Source organism: Passer domesticus, chromosome 4 (genome assembly GCF_036417665.1).
Source record: "Passer domesticus isolate bPasDom1 chromosome 4, bPasDom1.hap1, whole genome shotgun sequence".
Taxonomy (NCBI): domain Eukaryota; kingdom Metazoa; phylum Chordata; class Aves; order Passeriformes; family Passeridae; genus Passer; species Passer domesticus.
The window spans coordinates 71,835,249-71,854,866 of NC_087477.1; the positions used below are offsets into that span (position 1 = coordinate 71,835,249).

A 19,618-nucleotide genomic window follows, 5' to 3' on the forward strand; every position below is an offset into this window, starting at 1 on the left:
AGAATACAATAATATCCTTGACATAAAAATGCTTGTATTTAACAGCCCCTGAGACAATCCTACTCCCTTCATAGCACCTGCAAGGGAGCAATTAGTATCTGTGAGAATTTCACATGACATAGAAATAAATGGTCTTGCCTGTTGTAATTTTTATTGGCAGCTCCCAGGTCACTGGTGTGGGGTGCTGGAAGAGACCCCTGCAGCAGAGATCAGATGGACTGGGGGCAAAGGGACAAGACAAACCCATCTGCCACACAGCTACACAGTTTTTCCTCTTTTTTTCTCATACTCGTATCACCCCCACATAGAGTTGACAGAGAAAGGAACCAGTATCTGCAGTGGAAGAAGGTATGATGCTGAATTTCCAAGGACAGATGCAGGGGGTTGACATGAGAAACAAAGGGACAAATGAGCATTTTTAGATCACAGACTGAATCAAATAATTCCATATGATTAAGACATCTGGGAAAAAGGACACACAGACAAAGCAGTACAGATAATGACTTCACAGAATTTGTTTCAAATAATATCCAGAGTTACATCTAGATCAGAGAAATGAACCTAATCTTGGTGTACTTAGAGTAATAACTGCAAATGATGTTCTTAAAGAGCTGCTGTAACAGACTCAGAAGCTGCCTCAGCATTCAAAGCCCACAAAAGATGGATAAGGCTGAGCAGGAGAAATACCACCAAGGGCAACCCCACCAAGCCTCATCCCACTGCTCAGGATGAGTAACTTGGTGCCTGCAGGGGCTCACTGGGGGGAGGACCCCAGGAATTTCAGAAAAACAGACAAGAAAATATATGTGTAATACCAAGTACTTTTGGTTTGTTTCACACCTTTTTTCCACAATTCAGCATTTGGTGTTTATTTGTTTACATTCCTTCTAAAAAATGAAGAAAGAATGAGAGCATTAGAGGTGTTCAGGGAGCAGCTTACCCATCTCTGTCAAATTATGCAGGTCAGTGGTTGCTCCAGATTAAACATTAATAGAATAAATAATGTCTTTCAGCAAAGACTTGGGTTACCTTAGTACTTGCTGAACTCATGGCATGGCAGACTTCACAGTTGCTTATCTGGGTATAACCATGGCAGAAAACAAAAATAGTTAAAAAGGTGATGTGAAAAGCACATGTTTATATGATTTAATATAGGATAGGTAGATACCTTTGGTAGTCATGAAGTTGTAGCTGGTTATTAAAGGGTGATCTATGTTTCATAGCATTTACTTTATTATTTATTATCAGATTTACTGATCTCCTGTCAGACTTGGAGACAAACATCACAGTCTCTCTGACCCTAGCACAGCTGTGGTATTCACATGGCCGACTAGAAATGGCCCTATTAAAGCTTTCTAATATCTGGTTTCAAGCTTATTCTCTGATTCCAATTCTCTGATCCACCAATTATTGCAGAAAGGCTATAAGGTAAGTAATATATATGTAAACAAAGACAGTAATATATATGTAAAAATTGAAAAACCCAGGCTAAGAATATTAGGCCAAATCCTATAGTCATTATTCTTCTTCCCTCCTCCCCACACACATATTTAGGTAACTGACTTGCTTAAGCATCTTTAAATAATTAAACCTCTTTAGCATTCAGGTAACTCTCAGGCTAATTCAAACAAAAGGTACATTTCCAGGCTTTCACAGGAAGCTTCTAGCTTGGTCTGCCTGTACCTGTGCTACAGAAAGCCAAAGGAGTCTCTCTGACTTGACCCAGTGTTCACTGCATAAATGAAGTGGCACATAATCATGCCAGCTCCCCCCTGCTTGGGGCTGTGCACATATATCCAAATTCTCTCTTAAGTTGGTGTGTATGTCTTCAGTCCATGCAGCTAAATTGGATCATTTGGATTTAGTTTCAGCTCTACATAGCAAAGTGCAACTTAATCATCAGGAAGCAGTGGATTTCAAAAGGATTGCTCAAAGAAACAGCTCTTAGTTGATACTGAGCAAGGGCTTCAGACATGAAACTGACATTTCTGTTGGCAAAAAATTCTCCTGAATGCCACAGTATAACCACTGAGCAAAAAACCTGGACACAAACACACAGCAACTGCAAGCAAAAAAATTCTTCAACTACTATCTTAGTCTGATGGAACACAAACCATTTAAACAGCCTAAAGATCTGTTCCTAAACGCACATGTCTATACTGACATCTTAACCCATGAATTATTGTATGAATGCCACATATTATTGTAAAATAATAAAGAAAATGGGACTACTATTATCATTAATGAGACAGGACCAAGGCCCTGATAAGAAGATGGAAACAACATCCCTTTGAAAGTCCATAAGTAATTTCAGATAACACTGGCATAAACCCAAATGACAGGATGACTAGAGTAGTGATGTTACCCTCATGGGGACTGTGTTTAGAGTAATGGCAAGGGCAGCAAAGACACATATTTAAAATTAATGTGTACAGAAAGATGCTGAAGAATTGCAAAGAGTACATAATTTTAAACTAGAGATAACAGTACCCTTAATATTGCATCTATACCAAAGTAGTATAAAGAAGAGAATGTATTAAATTTATATATTGATAATAGAATGCATTTTCAACAATAAATCAGAAAGTCATTTAAATTTTCATAACAAAAAGAGAGTCAAGTGATTCTGCCTAAGTCAGCACAGATGTGTTGGTTAAAATGAGCACATGCCTAGACCCAAGTGAGCTGCAGCAAGCATTGTCTCCTGTCCAGCCAGTTGCCAGGAGCTGTGGAAAATGATTAACAGCATTGCAGGTCTCCAGAGGGAGTGAAATGTGGAAGGGGCATAACGGGGCAGACAGAGGCAACAATGAAAGAGAGGAAACTCTGATTTGAGCAATGGGAAAATGGAGCAGCAGGTAAGTACTTGGAATCTCATAAGGAATCCAGTAACATGCTTCCTCCATGAATGCTTAGTGGTCTAAGCATTCAGGCAACCAAAGGATGAAAATACAGACTGTGAACTCTAATTTCTATAGAAAAGTATCTCTTTCAAGTCCATACAAGCTTTCAGTAGCTAGATCAGTGCAAGTTATTGTGTCTGTTAATGAATATAGGACTCCTGCATGTCCCAGGGAATCAGTATGCCACCTTTCACGAGCACTACATCTATTCCGAATCACAGAATCATTTAGGTTGGAAAAGACCTTCAAGATCATGAAGTTCAACTATTAACCCAGCACTGCCAAGTCCACCAGCAAACAAACCGTGCTCCTATGTGTCACATCTTTAAAATACCTTCATACTCCACCACTTCCCTGAGCACCATGTCCTTGACAACTCTTTCTGCATAGAAATTTTTCCTAATATCCAATCTAAACCTCCTCTGGTGCAATTTTGAGGCCATTCCTCTCCTTCTGTCACTTGTTACCTGGGAGAAGAGACAATCTCCCATCTGGCTACAACCTCCTTTCAGGTAGGTGTAGAGAGTGATAAGGTCCCCTCAAGTTGCCTTTCCCCAGACATAAATTCTTATGTATTTAGTTAATACATAAATCAACCTCCCATTAAAATGACATCTCACCTTTTAATACATTTATTTATATTGGCTAAAAATGTGTCAACTCTTCCTTCTTGATGTAAAAGGATCCAGTGCTTAGTGCAGTGCCCTTGGAATCAGACCGGATTTTGAGACCCTGTTTTGCTACAGACTGTGAATGACTTTGGAGTTAATCTCTCTGTGCCTCAGTAAAGGATAAAGCTGCTGTATTTCAAGGGCATGGTGAAGTGTGCTAGGTTAAGAGTGTGTGAATCTTGAATGCAATCAAAGCAAGCCTTACACAGCTCAGAGGCAGGTAAATGGTTTATACAAATTGGCTGACTCAGCAACATTGCACAACCCAAGTCCTGGCCAAGTCCAAGTGAGGGAGCAGAACCAATGATAGCAAGAAACTCAGCCTTCTGAAGTGAAAAGGAAATATAAATAAACATGGAATTTCGGCTAAACATATAATAATTACATTAAGACCAATTTTAAGTTGTTTATTTTAAAACTATTATGATATATATTTCTACTTAGTTTGTTGGCTGCATTTTTTTGGTAAGGCAACAAAATAGATTATATGTCAGTGACTATTGTGCAGAAAATGACAGATGTGCATTTGTCACCAGAAATGGTTCTATTGACTTTATTGTGTGTTTCAAGATCAATGTGCTTATTTGAAATTTAACACTCCTAAAAATTACCATAGAAGGTTTTCTCTAAGTGAAACTAAGAAAAAAAAAGCATGAAATTTAAATAAAACTTATTTCCTGTTGAGATAAAACTTTAAATGTTCATTTTTATTGAGCCTACCTTGCATTCTGCATTGTAAGTTATTGCAACATCCTAGTTCATCCTCATCTCTGAATTGAACATCAGGATGCCTCTCTCCACTGTTAAATAATACAGATTGAACCAAGGTAAACTCATCCCTGGAGAGAAAACAAAAATCATACAGCAAGAAGAGTGTTTTCATTAGCTCTCTCAATCACTGACACAGTGTAAAAGCAGGCACTGGAGCTTTTGTTTCAGTGAGGAAAGTCAATTTAACAGTGTCCCCAGTTCAGCACATTTCATCTGAGTTCATGCTATTAAGTCAATTGTTCCCCCCCTGGCCAATAGAGCATTCCAGTTACAATGCAGTTTCAGATAATGCTTTAAATGCTTTGGTTCAACAGGGACACAGCTTTCTAGTATCAACCACTCCTCATCAACACTGGGATTTTTCCCTATTCATTCTATATTTTGGAGATTAGCAAAACATTACTTATCTCAGTCACCATCTTCAGCATTATCTAGGCAGTCTGCATAAAATTTGCATTAAAATATGTGGTGGCACAATTACTTTAATAAAAGTGGACTTAACAGACAAAATAGTGAATGAAAAGAAGCAGGTGTAATAGAATAGGATGAAATAAAAAGACAATATCTGAAATAAATAGCTGCTAAATTCACAAGGCAGGAATATGAGAAACACAACACTTCAAGCAGAAAAGGCTGACTGTCTTAATATTCAACAGTAGCACAAGTGAGAATTTGGGGTAGAAATGTGACTTAATGACATTAAGACTTTGATTTTAAAAGTTCTATCAGAATGGGTAGCAAGTGAAAAGGCAAGAGGAAGCCTCGAGATGTTAATTGAGTGTACACAGCTGAAAAGGGCTGACAAGAAAAGATTCATTCTGATTTTCCTATTTACTTTGCCCTGGACTGTAGTAACCTAAGACAACATGTGATACTGAGGATTTCCAGAGTACAAAATATTTTGCAGTTGTACGGGACACAGAACATGAGAAATGTAAAGTATATCAAATGGAAGTACTTAACTGAAATACCAAAAAGAAAAAAAAGTGTTTATTTTGTAATTTAGTTCACTATCCCAATACTTATCCTATGTTCCTATGACAAGGAACACAGGTTACAGTATTAGTTATACCTCCAAAATTTTCCTGTGGTCTGGAATTGGCCCAGTGAGTACTCTCTCTTAAAAAAAAAAATAAAAAAAATTTAGTAAGTTCCATTTACAATAAAGATTGTAATTTTGGAGGAGAGAGGTTTTAGGACTTTTCAAAAATGTTTACCTTATATATGACATGAAATTACTTTGGAAATTTGATTCCAAAAGCTAAGAGCAAACTAAGATGTTTGTTGGATAGATTATTGTGCAAACTTTATAATGAAGATGGATTCTTGGGTAACATTATACCCAAGAGAAGAGGAAAACGAGGAACGTTTTCCTCTTCTCTGGATATAATCTTACCCAAGAATCCATCTTCAGATCTGGATGCACTGACTGGTAGCAAGTTCCTAACAAAGTGGTTCTTAACATGTAACTAAGTGGTGGGACTCCTTTCCAAGGAATACTGCTGAGGGAAAAAGTTTATACAGCTTCAAGAGAGCCTTGACAACTTAAAATCCATCGAAGTTCAGTGAACAAATAGAAACGGACTCTGCTTCAGGAAACTCTTGAGCAGAAAATGGTGAAAGCCCTGGAGAGAACCAGGCTGCCCCCATCTCCTCCCCAAGGTATCTGCTTTCAGCTGCTGGCTCATTTTTTATGGATCTTCCTTTTCTGACAATAAGCATATCCTATTCACAACAAGTTTCCTGTCTTTAAGCTTAAGAAACAGCACAACAATCTGGCTATTTGACTTCACTAGTTGTGCTCTACTGTATGCCTGCAAAACACATGAGGAGGTGATTTGCAAGTAAGAATGAAGTCAATTTTTAGGACACTATGCCTTAGAGTGATTTGAATGCTGTAATTTATTTGCTCACAGGATGTCCCTGCCACAGAGTCAGCATGTGTGGGGTACCACAGAGGCACAACGTGCACAAGCCCTGTCCTGCCACAACTCAGCAACAGCAAAACCATTTTTGGCAGCAGTAGCCACTGTTGTCTCATAACTAAAAGGTCTGGAAAAGGCCTAAAATAAATTTTTAATGATGCTGCTCACTTTAATAACTCATTAAGGACAGAGGTATTAACCAGATCCAACTGTCAGACATCACCAGGACCGAAAAAGCCATGATCTGTCTGGATAAAATCTTAAGAGTGCACAAAGAGAGCTCTAAGTGTTCTGGCAAAGGAAGAAAATTTCAGCTGGCTGTTTAACTTGTGTTAGCTAACCAGACACTTCTTCTGTCTCATTTAAAGATACTTTGAAAAAAAAAGAAAGGAAATCCACAGCAGCAACTAAAAATGACACAGAAGTAACCAACATCAGCTCTCACGATGGGAAACCAGGTGTTGCATTTGTCACAGCTGATCTTATGACAAGGCTCTCAGCTGCAAACACGTTGTCATAGGGTTTCTGCAGGTGACCAAACAAAATGAATGGGAATTCCAGCCCAGACAGCATCTGTTTCTTCATCCTGACCCTCCTCCAATAAGTCCTTCAGCACCTGGTCTCAGACAGGTCTGAGTCAACCCACCTGAAGCCAACACCATCTGAGCCAATCCACCTGAATATTCCCAATTCTGGCTGTTTGCTGTGGAGGGACAAACACCTCCAGCATGGTGAGACTGAGCCTCATATGAAAAATATTAACATTGACTGTTTCAGCCATGAATTCTTGGAACTCTGGGAAACAGAAAGAGGCTCCACTCTTCCTCCTTTTCTCCCCATTTTGAAGAATAGCCTCATGCATCACATTACATTTTCTTCTTCAAATGCCTTTCTAAGAAATCTAATAAAAACTTGATTTTCTCCCTTTTAATTATTACATGAGCAACATATACACAAGACAATCCAGAACTATGGTTCACCCTGTATATTATTTCACTTATTTTGTTGAAAATGCTTAATGCAAACACTAGTTTGGAGAAAGACAAGCAATTACAGTTCTTATAATTTTTTATTATATAGGTCATTTAGCAGTATATAAAGCTTTTCACTCCTGAATGAAGCTGTTCATATTCTCACCAGAAATCACAATATTTCTGGCTTTCACTATGCTTTATTGAAGAATTAAATGTGTGCTATGGAATTAAGTATATGTATGATTTATAAAACATAACCATCAGACTTGAGAAACAAGGATTCACATGTAAATTTTGTCCTTCCTAACACACATGTGCCTGCTTATCTCTCAACGCTTCTGCCTCAACACAACTTCATCTTTTTTTCCACCAGAATCTGCTTCTGTTCCTGGACAGATTCTTGTTTCCATTGTTCCTTCTCTTAAATCTTTTTCCTCTCCCTCCTCACCTCTTTTAAAATGAGTAGGAAAGAAACTTCTACCCAACTCAGCCCACTAGCCTTAAATCCTTCATAATTTCCCTGTGGCTAGAGGACTACATGAATAATGAGACTGCCTCAGAAACCTGACCAACACTCTTTCTCATCACCTCCTGTCACATGACAGCTATTGAGCACTCCAGGAGACAAACAGTCAAGCCAGCATGGAATCCTTTCTTTCCAGCTAAATCCTTTGTTTCCAACCACAAGAAATTTCCAAACTTCTCAGCAGAGAGAAGATCTGTATCACCTCAGTGGGAAAACCTTGTTTTTGGGGCACAGGAGGGTGAGGTCTGCCAGGGCCCCCCTCCCCACATCAGATGCAGACTGTGAAAGAGGCAAGAGCCTTCCCACCAGCTGCCTGGGACATGGCTCTGTTCACTGGTGCAGATTGCTAAAGGTCAGAACATGGAAAAAATCCTGCTTTCTGGAAGTCAGAAATTCTCTTTTGGATTGCATATCCCAAACATGAGTGTTATGGCCTGGACTCACTTCAAGTCCACCATATAAGCAGGCAGAGCTTGCTCTTTTTCAGGTCACCAACAAGCAGACAGAACAAGGGAAATTAAAAAAAAAAAAAAGCATTGAAATCCAAAAGCCATAAGTCACCAATTAAATATGTGATTGACAAAGCACTGAAATCCTCTGAGGACCAGACCCTAACTGAAACTGAATTTCAACTGAATCAGGGGAAGCCTCTGTTGAAATTGAAGTGTAATCATCCTCAAACTTCTTTAGATCACAAGTACCTGCAAGCTGGAGGTCTCAATTTACAGCTGTTTGATAAATATGAAAATTAGTAAAAATTCCAGGTGCAAAATGCTAAGAAGCAATTGCTGCTAAAATCACAGCTCTGGTACTGAATTAGTGCATTTGGAAGCCATCTGTGCTCTTACAGATCTGATTACAGGTGGCAATTTTGCTGATGGTGGCATATGATTATCAGTGGCAGCAAAAAGAAGGCGGTTTTAACTCTGAACTGTTCTGTGGATGAATTTGCAATCAAGCTGTTTGGGCACAGCCACAGCAGACCAAAAAAAGAGAGAATAAAAAAGAGAGAATGGTCTACTAGTAAGAAGAGGATGAAGGAGGTATGGGCCTAAACCACCAGGCACTGATTCACACCCTTTTCCTAAGTTTTGCACATTTCCTTGGCTCCAGGCAGACACAATATCCCATTTCTGCAGGATTCCATCACATGGGTTTGGCAAAGGAAAAAAAAAATTCCACATTTGCTTTTCATGAAGAAAATAGGACTGTCCTCTTAAACTACAAATGTTCCTTCCTGCTTTTTCTGCAGGGATGTTGGAAAGAGATTTGTACACTTTTCCAAAGGTTGAAAATATTTAATGTGTCCAAAACAAAATATGACGCAGAGAATCACTTTTCAAATAAAAGTATTCCAAGAAAAAAGCATCAATGTCTATGTGCTTACTGCACTTGGGCACCTCATGACATTTTGGGAGGGAGGGATTCCTGCTGGAATGACTGTGGGGCAGCAGGTACAGGGCAGCAGGGTACAGACCTGTCTGCTTGCCCAGGGTGATGGAGGGAAGCAGCTCTGAAGTTTTGCCTCTGATACGTGAGTTTTATCAAATCTAGTAAAAAATTATAGAAATACACAAGATCCAGCAGTCCCAGGGCAGTGACAAAACCACAGCATTAACCATTCTCACCTCATTGTGCTAAGAAAACAGCTTCTCTTTGGGTAGCCAAGATGACATTATGATTATAATGATCCTCTCAATGCTTAGAGTACTTCACTCTTCCAGAGGGAGAATCCTGAGGTGGAACTTGCTAAATTTATGACCAAGATTACAAGACTTGGATGACACAATAGCCTGGAGTCACGCTTGCAGACTTCCATTCCTCCAGCACGGTCAGGCCCAGAGGAACAATGACAATTCCAGTCTCATTACAGCTCACTTGCTTTCTGCTCCACCAAGCAAGGTTTCTTTTGGTTTAGTAAATTAACTAGTACCTATCTATACAGAATAATGGGAGTCTTTCCCCTTTCTTACTGATTTCTGGAGAAAAAAAAACAAACAAAAAACCCCAAGAATATTTGACCCACATCCCAGCCCACCTAGGAATTAAGGCTTCTTAGAGATCTAAAAAAAAAAAAAAGAAAGGTTAACAACATGTTTGTAAATGTAATAATATATGTCCATATGGAGGGAAAAGCTAAACTGTCCTTTTCTGTGAAAGAAACTCAACAGATTGCCTAGAAATAGGCAGCTCCCTTTCCCCTTACTAAGGGAGGAAAATGCCATCCAGATGGAAATTATCAAATGGATCAAACAGCTACATTTTATTCCCAAATGACCTTTGTTCTACTTATCACTCATTACACCAGGAAAATTATTTTTCCTGCAGCCCAAATATAGTAAAAAGAATATTATTTATCATATGCTCGTTCAAAATACTCTGTATTGAAGGTTTCCCTGATGGGACATTGATCTTGACACACAAGAAGGGTGAGAAGAAAAGTGTCCTTCCTAATGAGAACATTCCTTTAAGATCTGTGGAATCTTTTAATTCCCATTAAGCCCACACTGTCCTGGCTGCAGTTGGATCTGCAGCCACTTTCAGATGCCCAGGGTGATGAAATGCCCCTTCAGCAGCCCCGTCACTTGCCAGGTTTTAAAAAGGGGAAGACCAAGTGTTCCACCAAGTCCCAGTGAAACCACACTGAGGTTCTTCTGCTGCCTTCATTTATACTGTCCAAAGGGTAAATACTTCAACTGTGAATTTGCATTGAATAAAACCTAAATTTAAAAATCACAAAGAACCCTCATCTTTGACCCTAAATGATTACGTAGGGCATGTATAATCAAATTCAATATTTTAGGGGGCATTTTCAAGGACATAAGAGGAATCTGCTACCACCTAAAAAGAAAGGTAATAAAATCTGAACTCCTAATTTTTTCTTATGACTTTGAAAAATTTCTGTAGCATTTTATGTGGTAAAAATAATATTTATTTAAGCATGTCCTCCTATAAATTTATGATTATATATAGATAATTACCCTATTCTCTTATATAAGCTCTGGCTATTTAATTATAATATGATCTTCTTTTAGCCTGAAAAGTGACAGCAGCACAAGTACAGTTTTATATGAGGACATAAAATGTTTAACAGCTGTGGCTGCCTGACAGGACTAGATCAAGAGCATCTAATCTAACTGGGCCATGTAACACTAGCTTTTATTTCACATTAATCATTGAACATGAGTTCAACTGTGTCATAGATCGATCAAGTGGGCCTATAAATTAGGCAATAAATTAGAAGTTGATTTTTTTAATGGTGTGGTCACTAACAGATAACACTGGGTTCAGGTGCAGCAATCCAAAAATACAAAGGATCCCACAGCTCCATGACTACTGATAATCAAGGAGGAATTCAACAAGCAGTGTCAGATATTTTGTACAACTCAGTGACTTGGTAATTAGTCCCAAAACAATCATTCTGAAGTGGGAAAAAGCCCTCAGTATTAAGCTTCCAGAGTATGCAGCTGAGACATGCAAAACAATGCATTGTTACAACCTCTGCTCAACTGAGAGCTCAAAAGAAGTAATTCATAATAAGTGGTATATCATGACATTTCTAATAAAACTTACAGACAGGACAACCTCTTCTAAGAGAAAAGCTAGGCTGGAATAATAACATATGAATGTTTTTACATTTTAAAAGGGTCAGATTTATCCACAACAGAAGTTATTACTCCTAATAATACTGCTAAGGCAATTGTCTTACTCATAACCTATTTATCTATAAAATTTACAGGGTACCCCAGTACTGGAGAAGACAGTATGTTTATTTCAAAACAGACAAGGAGTATTTGCTTTCATGCTAGAGTGTAAAATTTTTTTCCCCCCAAGGACCACTCTTAAATCAAAGCAAAGCCTTATTTTCAAAATGGTTTATTAAAATGAAAGATGTGCCTTGACAATAGCATTATTCTTTTCCCAGTCAGTGCAGAGAGCAGCACTCATTCTTAGCTGACATGTCATCTTCCTTGGGCTTGCAGGACTCTGAGCAATTGCTTTTCATTTCGGAGCAGCAGAAACCGCTTCCCTCTTGTGCACTCTGCAAAGCTCCCAAGGAGGCACACCAACAAGGAATAGCTTTAATATCACCTTACTTAGGGCACAGAAATTAAGAAGAACAATACAAAAGAGGTCAGAAGCCCTCTAAAGGAAACACTTGTGCTTAGCTGATTTCCCAGGAGAATGGCAGTGCTGCAGCCACTAATCCACTGCAGAGAACTGCCCCCAGCTCAGGCTGAATCCATGCTTGAATACTGTTTTATAAGCTGCTGCATCTGTTCTGCATTGTCCTCTTTTAAACTACACAAGAGGAAGCATGCACAAGTGCAGAGGAGTGCACAGTTCACAAATAAAGAACAATGAATCTGGCTTATTACCATGCAAAAGCTCCTGAGTATTAGCACTACACCTGGCATATGCTCAATAACTCACTTGATGAATGCTGCTTCTGATCTCCTGGGGCCTTGACAGAATCTGCCAGGTCAACAAGGCTTCAGCTATACATGCTCATTTTATTTCCTGTTCATTTATAAACTGGGACCTAAATATTTTACAGTGGATCCAGAGTTTGTGACCATAAATTAAGACAAAACTATACAGTTAATCCAAGCTGTAAGTACAAAGTCCTCAGGAAGAACATTAAAAAAACCCAAAAAACCCCCCCAAAACCAAAAAACCTAGAGCAACACAAAAGAGAGGTTCCCAAGTATTAATGTTCCTTTTCTCTTCTATAAAGATTTCTCTTGTGTTCAGAGTAGCCACCTAGGACTCAGGAGGAAGACTGCAAGTCTTTGTCCTGCTAAGCACAACCAGGTCACCACCACGTGACCTTGGTCACTTCACTACTGAAGTACCCTGGGCAGAAATCACCTATCCCTTTTCCTGCAGTGTAGATTTGACATCTGAGGTAGTTCCATTCTACTCATCCTTATAGGCAGGGAGTTGAAAAGGCTCCTCTAGAGTGCAGATCATCTTGCCTATTTTAGACCTATATTAGGATGAGATTAAACCTATCCTGTAGATCAAGAGATGATTTCTCTTCATGATGGCAGGGATGCCAGGAGACTAACTCAGACTTATACATGTCCCAAGGAATCCCACTCCTTGGAGCATGACTTAAGCTTAGTTCTTAAACACATGGTAACCAACTCCCTTCCAGGGAGACAGACACCTGACAAGCTCTGTTTGAAGGTCTGCAGTATTGGCTGAGCTGTAAGCAATAAAAAGCTTAATTCTGTAGCCTAATAAAGACATCTCGTCACAGAGAAGACCCAGGAAATGTTGAATCAATTGTCCATCCACATGAAAAAGTCAGTGCAAATGGCAGTCTCAGAGTCATCTCCAAAGGGGACAACAGGAATTGCTGTTCTGGGAAAGATGCAGATGTCAGACAGAACAGAATCACAGAATTACACAACAATTTGAGTTGGAAGGGACCCAGCAGGATCACAGAAGTCCAGCTCCTGGCCCTGCACAGGACAGTTTCAAGAATCACACCACATGCCCAAGAACAATGTCCAAGTACTTCTTGAGCTCTGTCAGGCTGCTGCTGTGACCCCTGCCCTGGGGAGCTGTTCCAGTGCCCAAACACTGGATGAAAAACCCTTTCCTGACATGCAGTCCTAACCCTTGTCTGACACAGCTTCAGGCCATTCCCTGGGGTCCTGTCAGTGTCACCACAGAGCAGAGATCAGTGTCTGTCCTTCCTCTTCCCCTCACTGCAGTGGGGTCTCCCCTCAGTCTCCTCCAGGCTGAACAGACCAAGTGACCTCAGCTGCTTCTCATAAAGATTCCCTTCAAGGCCCTCGGTCATCTTTTAGCCCTCCTTTGGACACTCTAATTGCTGCATATCTTTCTGATATTGTGATGCTCAAAACTGCACACAGGATGTCACCAGATCTTGCTTCCACTGTTCATACATCCTCCTTTTTTTGCCTTATCTCCAAAGGAAAATCCCTGCTCAGCCAAGACAGCCTTCTGCCTCATCTGATAGACTTGAGACATTGAGGAATTGCCTGCTCCTATGCCCTTAGGAGGTGCTGCTTAAAAACTGACCAGCATAGATGGACCCCAGCATCTGAAAAAGCCTTTTCTCAGGGAACCTTACTCACTAGTTCCCTGAGAGCAGTCAGAAGTCTGCTCTCCTCATGTCCATGAAGTTTTGCTGGCACTTTTCCTCCTGTTTAAAACAAGTGATTTAAAACTCAATCACTCAATGGCTGCTGTGGCCAAGACAGCCACCAGTCTCCACCTCACCCAAGACCCTCTCTGTAAACAAACAGCAAATCAAGGAGGGCATGTTTCTTAGTTGCCTTTCTTATGATTTAGAGGAATCTATTTTTTCCTCAAAGAACAATTTATCAGTGTCATTGGCCTGGCTAGACAGTCTTTAGCAGAGTCCTACAATGATATCCACATTATTTGTTAGCAAGCAGTGCTTTTTTTCTGGCTCTCCTGAGCACCATCACACGTGGTACTTTCTGTATGAACCCGATTCAGTCCATGTAACAGACCATGATTCCTGTCCACACCAGCTGTAGCTTTGTTTCTTAGGTTTCAAAACCCTACAGAGGTCATGGCCTTCAACATGCTCTCCAACACTCACTCAGGGCGAGCCACCTGCTACCCATCACTAATTCTCCAGAATTACTGCACAGCTCCTTCTGTGGTCATCTGCTCTTCACAGGCTCATTGGGACAGAAATGGTTTCTGGTTATGCTCACCAGCCATAGGACAGGCAGTACACTTCTGCCTTGCAAAATGATGAGGCATCAGATCATCCAGGAGCTATAGAAAGTAGAGTTATTATTTATTTCTGCCAAGCTCAGGTACTTCAAATGAGCCTGTCTGCTCATTCATAAACAGTCATTTGCAAAAGATCTACCACCCACAAGAGGTCTCTAATTAACTGTTAATTCAGGAACCACATCATATTGGTGATTATAACCAGCACAGAAAAGGCACATAAAATTGTAAGGGTGGCAGGGATGAGTCCTTTGCTATCCACAGAGCACCTACATTAAGGTGTACACTTTCTCCTACAAATCAGCTCCTCTAAGAGACAAGAACTGCTTTGTGTCCTCAGGCAAAGCTCTCTGTGCAAACAGACAAAAATTATCAATACCTTTCAGCTAGACAATTTCACCACGAGCCCATCTACCAGGAGGGACTGTTTGCAGCCAGCTGGAAATGGAGATGTGGCTGCTGAGAGAGTCCCCAGCCCACAGAGGGAAAGCAGGGAGGCAACACTCAGCAGATGGTGGGGGCAAGGGACAGCCACATACTCCCTTTTTAGCTGCAGCTTTCAGTGAGGGTGAGAGAGAATCACTCTCAATTTTCAGCCTTGGAGCCACATTATACAAACCAGCAATGTGCTCCAGGTTCCTCCCCTTCAAGGAGGCTTTGCCAGCCAGCCATCCACTGACAAGCCACAGCACTTCAGATTCCAAATTGTGCAAATACAATTAATACAAGTCCAACCAAAACAAACTCCCACCATTTCTTAACTGAAATTCCCCTTTGCTCCATGTTCTCACACCATAATCAAAACAACAGTGACTAGGCAGAATAGTTAGCATCTTAATTTCTGAGTAATCACTGATTAAATACTCCCAGTAACCCATGAAAAAAAGAACTCTGTCTCCAGCCTTAGATATTTGACCTGGTTCACTAATGGCTTGAACACACAGCCTCAGTGCCTGGGAAGCCAGGCTCACAGCTGCTCTGGACCACCAGGCTGAAACTGAGCTGCTCTGGCACCCTGCTGAACCTCACCCACCATCTGTAACAGGATCCTCTAGCTCTTTTTCCTTTCTTTTTCTTTCTTCTCTCTTTTTTTAAAGACCTGCTTACTTCACAAGTCACAGCTTTTTCTCTCAAGAACTTTCCACACTACATTAAGATTTCCTAAGGCAGATAGTTTACTTTACATGAAATATGACAGTGGCCACAGTCCAAGAGCCCTCTAACAAGGGTGCAAGTCAGTCTGGCTCCCACCACAGCAGCTTGACACTTTCCCTAGGGGTATCTAACTCCCACTCAGAAAAGGCTCAATGGTTTATGCAGATAGAAGGAAAATTGTGCTACCAATATTTTATCTGATCTTTTTTCCCCCCTCTCTTTCAGCAGCAGAAGAGACAACAGGGATCTAAACTGGTACAGGACAAAGTGTCCCCCCCTGGCCTGGTCCCACTGTCATTTACATTTGGGCTGGCATGTGGGGCACACAAGTGAGTGTCCTTCCCATGGAATCTAGTTTATTTGGGAAGTAAAAGACAGATTGACACATACCTGAATTTTTAACCTGAAGTGCAGTCAAGGTGTGACCAGAACTTCCACTGCATAATCTTATTTACCCCTTAATTTAAGGTTTCAATTCAGTCTTTAAAATAAGAATTAAATAAATCAGTCTCTACTCTTGTCCTTACTTGTATTTGCAAATCCCGAGACAAAGGAAAAAACAAAGCACAAAAAAAAATTATCTGCAGAAAATCACTTCTCCCTATTATTTTAAACCATATTTATTTATGCCAAACTGCATGCAATTATACATATATATAGGTGTATATATATGCAAATAAATATTTCATGCACATTTATATGTAAATGAACATGTTATTCTATGGTTCACCATTATCCTGACTGATAGGATGATCACAGCCAGATAGACTGCTGACAGACTATATTCCTAGCTAAATGTAATAGGCTATTTTTTCTGAAATATCTGATTTTCTGTCCCAGCCTTTGTTGTTCTCCTCATTCCCAAGAATGAGGTATGGTGAGAAGGATGGACCTAAGTCAGTGCTGCCAGGTGCCTGACCTGATGAGAATACATTTGTGCAAACAGATATGTGAGGTCTTTTGGCTTAATCAGGTCTTAAGAGAAAGGTTTGCACTGCAGAAATCTTTCATTCATTATCTGGTTTTAATTAGGGGGTTTAATATCAATCAGCTTACAGGCTGTTACTAAGAAGGTACTAGGTAGTGCTTTTGCAAGTCAGAATTGCTACTGAAAAAACCTATAAAGAGGTATTCTTAGGGACTAGAGCAAATTCAATAATGGGCAACTTGGCTCTGTTCTCCTGCAAACACCAGTCCTGAGGATGAAGCTGAGTGACCACAGACTGAAGATAAGACCTGATTCCCAAATTTCCTATGGGAATGAAAGCTTCGCCTAGCACAAGGCAAGCAATACATGGGGAGTGGCAGTGGCAGCCTTCATGAGCAACCCTTCTGCATTTTCTACAAATGTTTAATACACAGGACAACCTAGGATCCTGGCATCTTTTACCTGAAAGAAATTGAGTTTTGTCATCTTCCCTACTTTCCTGTGCCTTCCCAGCCTTCTCCAGCATATCAGTTCTCAAAGAGGAATGCAGAACACATCCTTTCCACTGATTCTGATCAAACCATTTCTGTTGTACACATTAATAAGATGTAATAGGCAACTTTACCTTTTTAACTTGCCCGATGAATTCTTTCTAGTTAAGTGAGACTGCATGCACAGCTGAGCAGAGACAAAATACAGGGTAACTTACCATTTAAAAAAAATTACTATGAATGCTGTTTTCCTGAAAAATCAGAGAAGTAGTCTAACACAGGAATTGCACTGATTAAAGAGAACTCTTTTAAAATATGAATGATCTGTCATTCTAGGGGTTCTTTGCATTTCAACATAAAAACTGGCATTATGTTCCCTGTTTATGACTTCTTCTACCAGGGAAGAGCAAAACAGGTAAAGCACAACTGCAGGAGGATTATTAATTTTCTCTAATTTCAGGAAAATGCTCATTCAGTGTTGGAAGAAAGTGATGGATTTTTTTTTTCACCTCTTACAGGAGAAAGGCTATTCTTTCCAGTGGTTTTTGATCCTCAGATTCCAATTCCTCCCCCACAGTGGTTACAGACTACTCTACAGTGCATTTCCCATCTCAAATGCAGCATGAGTTTCCTTTTTATGTATCTCTCTCATAGCCTTTAGAAAGCACTATGCACTATTTTTACTACTTCTATGTAATTCTATTTCTAAGTAATACTTCTGTTGAAACTAGAGAAAAGATACAACTTTGCTGCTAAAAAGAGATATTTTGATTTTCATATTAGGTAGCTCAGATATAGAAAACAGGACAGGACACATTTTGGCTGTATATTTGAATAAACACTCATTTGATATTGATTCCAGAAAATAGTTTCCTGTGCTGTTTCAAACAATATCTTTGGGAGTGAAAGAGTCTGAATGGGGAGCAGGCCCAGGCAGCATCTGTCATCCAGCTTCTTTCCAAGCATCCTCATCATCCAGTCCAGCCCAGATAATGCCACTCGACTCATGCAGGTCCATGGGTGGCAAACAGCAGACCACAGGTGGCTCAAAACAGCCCAATTCTGATGTGCTCTGCAAGCACACTGCTACTGATCCCCCTTAGTATAGAAAAAACCCAGCAAACAATTCACAGAATAAGGGCCAAAATTAATTATGCTGTATAACTCACGGAGCAAGCTGAGACTCCCAGAGGACCTCAGGACACCAACAGAGGAACCATCTGGCCTGACACTGTACATTTTGGGTCAGGTTCCTATAAATGACCATGTTTAAATAATTTTCATTTCCTTGTTTGATGGTGCAATGTACCCTCTCATCTTCTTGCAAATCAACTAGGGCATAATTATTTGGTATGATCTTACTATCACTTCTTATTTGTCCACTCAATAGTGGGGAAAATGGAGTAAGACAGAGGTTTAAAAGAGGAAACCTTTAGCTGATTTAGCTTTTCCAGTGCTGCTGCATGCAGCTCTCCAAACTGATTGCTGCCAATTTATTGCCATTCCTCCACTGTAGTGTCCAAACTTCCACGTTTTTAATTAAGAGAAATGAAAAGCAGCTGAAACAGCTGGCCAAATGGTAACTGTGGTATCTGCACATCTTTAAACAATGCTTTGTAGTAGGAAGAATGGATGTCTTAAAAAATTAAAACCACAAGGGGCTACAGGATTTTAACTGAAATCTGTGGCTTGTGAAGCAAAGCAACGAAGTGTCAGCACAGAATCCATTTGCTGGATGAATTGCTTGAGTCCATTTTGAATTATTGTGCTTCAGTGCAGGTAATATCCTTGCAAATGTCTGTTCTTCCATCTACATCTCTGTGTCTGCAGCCCTTGTTCAGGAAATTATTAGTTCCAGCAGGAGGAAGAATGGGGCCAAATAACCTAATTAACTTAAAATGAAGCCTGAACACTTAAAATAAACCACACTTATCTGTGATAGAAAGGGACTGGACTGACAAAGGCTTAATTTCATGGGAAGTCACCATAGCCCCAAACATGAAGTAGATTTCTTCACTAGGGTAACAAAGACTTTTTATCATATTATCACAGAGTATTATTATAAATACCCTTATTATTAGCACACTTCATGCATTATGATCTGACCTCAGACTGAACTGGCAGGCCCTGTATTTTGCTGTCAGCAAGATAAAGCTGCAATAAGTTCTCACAATGGCTAATTCTTAAAGCATCATTTTATCAACATAACAGTTACCATGTTCAATATTTACAAGTGGTTTTGCATATCAAAATATCTTAATACTTGACAAGACAGCTGATGGCCAGAAGTTCTGGCCAGGCATCAGAAAGAAGTGAAAGACACATAAAAGCAAAGCCACATTTTGGAATCTCACTGGTACCTCCTGCTTAGGCAGCATTCAACATCACTTCCAGGGACTATTTCCTTTGGCATCTGGGGTGTGCTTCCTAAAGCTGTGCTGGATGAAGAGCAATTCAGTTCCTGCTGTACTACTACCTCACTGAGCAACTGGAGGCAGGTTTCCACAATAAAGTGTGAGTGTGTGCA

At 40.0% G+C, this 19,618-nt stretch overlaps 1 protein-coding gene across 11 annotated transcripts in view; it reads right to left on the reverse strand.

Annotated features, from left to right (window-relative positions):
- Window positions 1-19,618, reverse strand: part of JAKMIP1 (janus kinase and microtubule interacting protein 1) — a 224,658-nt gene that overhangs the window by 28,425 nt on the left and 176,615 nt on the right. For 2 of the 11 annotated variants that reach the window (XM_064418695.1, XM_064418688.1), the window contains one exon: window positions 4,295-4,413. The exons of 4 other annotated variants lie outside the window; for them this stretch is intronic. In XM_064418695.1, coding sequence (XP_064274765.1) covers window positions 4,408-4,413 — 6 coding nt within the window. In that variant the 3' untranslated portion in view covers window positions 4,295-4,407. Of the gene's footprint in view, window positions 1-4,294; window positions 4,414-5,417; window positions 5,465-16,062; window positions 16,154-17,225; window positions 17,279-19,618 lie in introns of all 11 variants that reach the window. 5 more of the 11 variants (XM_064418690.1, XM_064418691.1, XM_064418689.1 and 2 more) reach the window with 5 other exon arrangements.